General features: G+C 45.7%; 1 protein-coding gene across 2 annotated transcripts in view; it reads right to left on the bottom strand.

Annotated features, from left to right (window-relative positions):
* Positions 1 to 46: 46 nt before the first annotated feature.
* Positions 47 to 4,766, bottom strand: part of SORT1 (sortilin 1) — a 66,973-nt gene continuing 62,253 nt past the window's right edge. For both annotated transcript variants that reach the window (XM_019457736.2, XM_019457737.2), the window contains exon 20: positions 47 to 4,624. In XM_019457736.2, the coding sequence (XP_019313281.2) occupies positions 4,610 to 4,624 (15 nt within the window). In that variant the 3' untranslated portion in view covers positions 47 to 4,609. The remainder of the gene's footprint in view (positions 4,625 to 4,766) is intronic.

Raw genomic sequence — 4,766 nt, 5'->3', positions numbered from 1 at the left:
CAAACTGTACATATTAACAAACTATAGCTTAGTCATTTCAACAGGCCAGGTAACAAAGTCCAGTCTGTTTTATTTCTAACCCAAATATTGCAAATATACAGAAAATTACCAGTACAAAGTTAAACACATCCAGATTTATTTACACAATGCTAAAGAAATTTGAGTTTGATTTCTGTTTTGTGGAATTTTGTAATGGGGTCTGGCTTTTGTTGTGTAACTGACATGGGTCACTGAAACTTGATTATCCCACCCCACATGCAATTTTCTGTCCCAAGGGAACAGAAAACTTGGGTTTTTAGCGCACATGCAGTAATGATGTTAATACTGCTTTACACTTTAGTAGGAAGGTAGCTGTCCCACAACTTGGGGAAGGGGCAGAGAAGTTATAGGACAGGGAGGGACCACATGCTCAGAAAGGGGACAAGAGACAAGAAAGGGTTGAACAACAGGCACATGGGGACCCTGAGCATTTCTGTGCATGAGGATAAGGAGGGTACGACCAAAACCCTCCTTCCCTAGACGTCCAAACATGGGAGGTGGGCAGACTCATCGGGGAACATTCAAGTCACCCGACCACAAACTGAGGGCATGCGGAGGATGAGAATGTCATGAAAGATTTGGGACACATCAATAAATCATTAACATGTACACTATACAGTTTATACATGTATATATGTACATATATATATATATAAAGGTACAGATTAGTTTATGTTATTCTATATAAACAAGGATGCTTAAGAATGTACTGGTGTGAAAAAAATGCATACAGCAAGTTGTTGAAGACAGTTTCAAATTAATGTTCTGATTCTTACTGTTATAATGAGACATAACCAAGGAATCAACATGGTCCTGCTATTTCAATCATCCTTCATGAGGGCAAGGCCCGGGCTCTGCTCAGGCAGGACGATGCTCCCAGAGCTGCTGGGCAAACGGGCAGCAGATGAAACGGAAGGTCTGGCACCTGCTGAGCGCCAGTGCCGGTAAGTCTGGCCCTCCCTATCGCTCCGTCATGTGGCAAGTCTTACACTTTGGTTTTGTTCAAAGGACATTTAAGTCCATGTTTATTTCCCTGCTTGCGGCAAGGCAGTAGCAAAATTGAAAAGCTGAATCTCTTATTTTAGTAGTTCCAAGTATCCAGGGTGAGGGGTGAGGGGAATGTACCAACAATGGGCAGGATGAGCTCTAAACCACTGTATATAGAAGCAGGGCTCTTTAGAGCTCTCCTGAAGGGAAAGAGAACCTCCCATACTTGGATGATTTGCCTAAGAAACAGAGAACTGACTGAAGCTCCGGCCAGCCCTCTCTGTACCCTGGTATTGTGACCAAGGCCACGGAAGAACCGGCTGCGCTTTACAGAGCCGGTGCAGGAGCTGGAGGTTGCCAGCACGTGACTCATCTGTCAGGGATGAAAGGCAAGCTTGGGCATGTAGAGGCCCAAAGGCAAACCTAGGAATTAGAGAGGTACACACTGGAAAGCCTAGTTAGAGGCAGATGGCAAGTTCTCAATTTCAGTTAGAACTAATCTACTGAATCTCCCGAGCCCAGCTTAGAACTGCCAGAACCCTCCAAACACTTTTGATTCTTCAAAGTGGTGTTCCCATTCAATCACCAGCCTAGGTATATGCATCCCTGGTCTCTGGACCCACTAAAAACCAAGAACCCCCCTTAGGTCCAAGACACCTGTCACAGGTGAGGGATGGTGAGTTCTCTACCTGAATTTAAAAGCCCAGACCACTCTGGACAGTCTGACATGTCCAACTTATCTTACAATGCTAAATGCTATCACTGAAACCTCCAGCAATAATCTCTCCTGCTACCATCAAGCCTGGGATTTTATTACACAATGGTAAGCTATACTTTACGCAAAGATAATGCTCCTAACCTAACATCAGTAGAACAAATTAGAACTTGTCTTCCCTCATAAGCTATCATGGATTTAGGCTGTTATGCTTTCTGGCTGAGGGCATACATTTCTGAGTAAGCAGGCTGATATGGAAAGCTAACTAGCCAATGAAGGGAATGAGCCAGGCTTGTTGGCAGTCCTCCAACCAAAGGGAACTAGCTAGCTAGCCAGCCAGGGCCAAGCAAACAAGGAGAATGGAGAGGGGTGGCTCATCAAGGGAGATCCCATGCCTGCAACGAGGTGAGGGGCAGTTTCTAAACACATATTCAAAATCACCATTCATTTGTGTTTTCAGCCGTGAAAAACAGGAGAACAAGACTTGCCATTTACCAAGGTGACAAAAAGGCTTCACACGCTGCTCTGACAGAAATGCCACTGACCCTTCTCCTAAAGAACAGCAAATCATCCAGAAGAAAGAAGCCCTTCCCGCTCCAGGTATCCAGCACCTGCACGCATAACAAGGTAGCGAGCCCTGAAGACGGCCAATGGCCAACCGGCACTGCTCATCACACACAGGGGCCCTGGACAATTTACTCACTTTTTGTACCTCAGCTCCATCCCCTAAAAATGCGTATTACAAACCCCTGCCTTCAAAGGAAGAATCTCACTGAGGATGTGGTAAGGTTCAAATGACATACTGTGAATGAAGTCCTCTGAAAGCTGCCAGGTTTTACAGAAATCCCAGATACCATCACAAGCAAAGAGCTTTAACCATACTTGGTTACAGAATACTAACTTTCCTACCATCCTAAAATGAATCAGAGAAATACTGCATACTGGCACAGGTACTCCAATGGGTAACACGTATATGCCGTGGGGAAAAGGTGTGCAGAAGTGGGTCTTTTCTGGGCATCAAATTCACTTTGGACAGGAGGTGAGGGTGTCTGGGACAAAGGCTGACACTTCATTGTTTGTGAGCTGGTCAAATGAATGAGCTTTTCCTAAAAGACCAGTGCTCTCTAGCTCAAGCAAATATGAATCCTCTTCATAAAAACTGCCCTAACTTTATTTTCTAACTAGGGCTCCCTGACTCATTTAATTTTCCTGCAGCTTCACAGTCTCTAACCTTCTCCATCCACCCCCTCTCCCACTTTCCCTGCTGCTGTTAATCCATTCTGGGGAGGAGAGAACACGGCCATCTGCTCACTCATTCTGACAAAAGTTAATTTGGCACATTTACTTTTTTGTGACTTTAGAGCCATAAAATGAACGAGCAGCAAAATGGCAGTTACCAAAGAATGTCCCAATCATAATTACTGGGTGAAACTGTGGCCAGCACAGTAGGGATGCTAAGACCAAGCTTGTACCATGCTATATTCCTGGCGAGCAAACATCCAAGCCGTATGAAAACTAACTACTGCAGCTCGCCGCTACTATATGGCCATCTTCAAATCCACCTCACTACATTCTACCGTGAACTTAATTTGAAAAGTGTCAAATGGAAAATTTCCTTAAATTTAAAATACGAACCTAATGTATCACATAAAACATCACCTACACTGGAAGTGTGTCTTCAGTTGGTTTGGCCAAAAGTTTCACGGCAACAAATTCCTTGGCAAAGCTGGGAAAAATGGGTGAGGAGGAGAGCCTGGTAATAAAGTCCTGATTTTCAAAAAAAGAGCCTATAAATCTGAAAATGTGTTTAGTCCTGGCTCCATGTACGACAGCAATCCAAGAGGAGGCACGCAAGTAAACGGCCATCCTGATGATTCACCGCCGTGCCAACAGGTGGCAGAGGACATGGAAGACTATATGATGTTCGGTCCGTAGGGGCCACACCGGGTGCCCTCCCTCGGCTCTAGCAAAGAGGTCACTTGGCCTGGGCAGACATCCGGGGCAAGCCCTAACCCTGTCCTTGAGCAAATCCACTGGCACAAACATGAAGCACGGTTGGAAAGATGTTGGAAGAAGCAAGAATTTGTCCTTTAATAGGTGCTAAATCTAGTCAATTCTCTGCTGCTCCCTTCTTCCTGCCCCAAGTTAAAAATATTGCCCTTTAAGTTTTCCTGATTTAGTGTCTTAGAAGCACATGGTTAAGTCAGTTGTCAAAGGGCAACTGACAAGGGTATACTCCCCGATTAAACAGGGGAAAAGAAACACCACTGTGGTCTACGGTCCCCAAAAAAGAAAGAAAGAAAAGGCAGGGTGTGTGTGAGGAGCTGGTGTGCAGTGTTCTTGGGGCAGGGCTGTCCCTGGCCGGGGAAAGGCTGCCCGGGCCGTGCCAGTCATTGCAGCCTCCAAGTCCCTCTCCGCAGCTGCTTTGTGTCGCCGGCAGAGCCCAGGGACAGCACCGGGTGCGTTGTGAACATTGATGCTGGGGTTGGCAGGAGCCCTGAAGCAGGCGCCATGCAAAACATGCGAGAGTGGGGTTAGTGAAATGTTCCCTTCTGATTCCATTTCGTTTCCCTTAAAAAACAAAAACAAAACCAAAAGAACCCATACTTTGCAAAAAGAATTTGAAATAAAAAGTTAAAGAATTAAAAATTTCCCCCCCCTTCTCAGGGCCAATTATGAGAGTGTTTAGGGTCCCTCCCCCCTGCCCTGCATTTCTTTAGTGAAGGTCCTTTTGGCTTTGGTGGAAGCAGCAGAAACAGAGCTGGGTCCCTCGCAATGGGAAATTTATTCCCCCCATTCGGAGCCACAGGGAGTGTGAGAGGTACTGCGGTTCCATCATCTGTCCTCGGTCCCAGCTCCTTGGAGGAGCTATTCCAGGAGGTCCTGAGAAGAAAAACAGAGACCGTATTATTTACACACTAAAAAGTTCCTATTTTGAAAGTTATGACCTAGTTGCTGGGCTGGCCAACTCTCACAGTCATTAAGTTGCTGCTTCTGGCTTTTACCCTCCTTTGCCTCAGTCAGA

Source organism: Panthera pardus, unplaced genomic scaffold, assembly GCF_024362965.1.
Source record: "Panthera pardus isolate Hobbes unplaced genomic scaffold, ASM2436296v1 HiC_scaffold_11, whole genome shotgun sequence".
NCBI classification, from domain to species: domain Eukaryota; kingdom Metazoa; phylum Chordata; class Mammalia; order Carnivora; family Felidae; genus Panthera; species Panthera pardus.
Note: the sequence above shows the minus strand (reverse complement) of the source record. Positions and strands in the feature narration are given on the sequence as shown.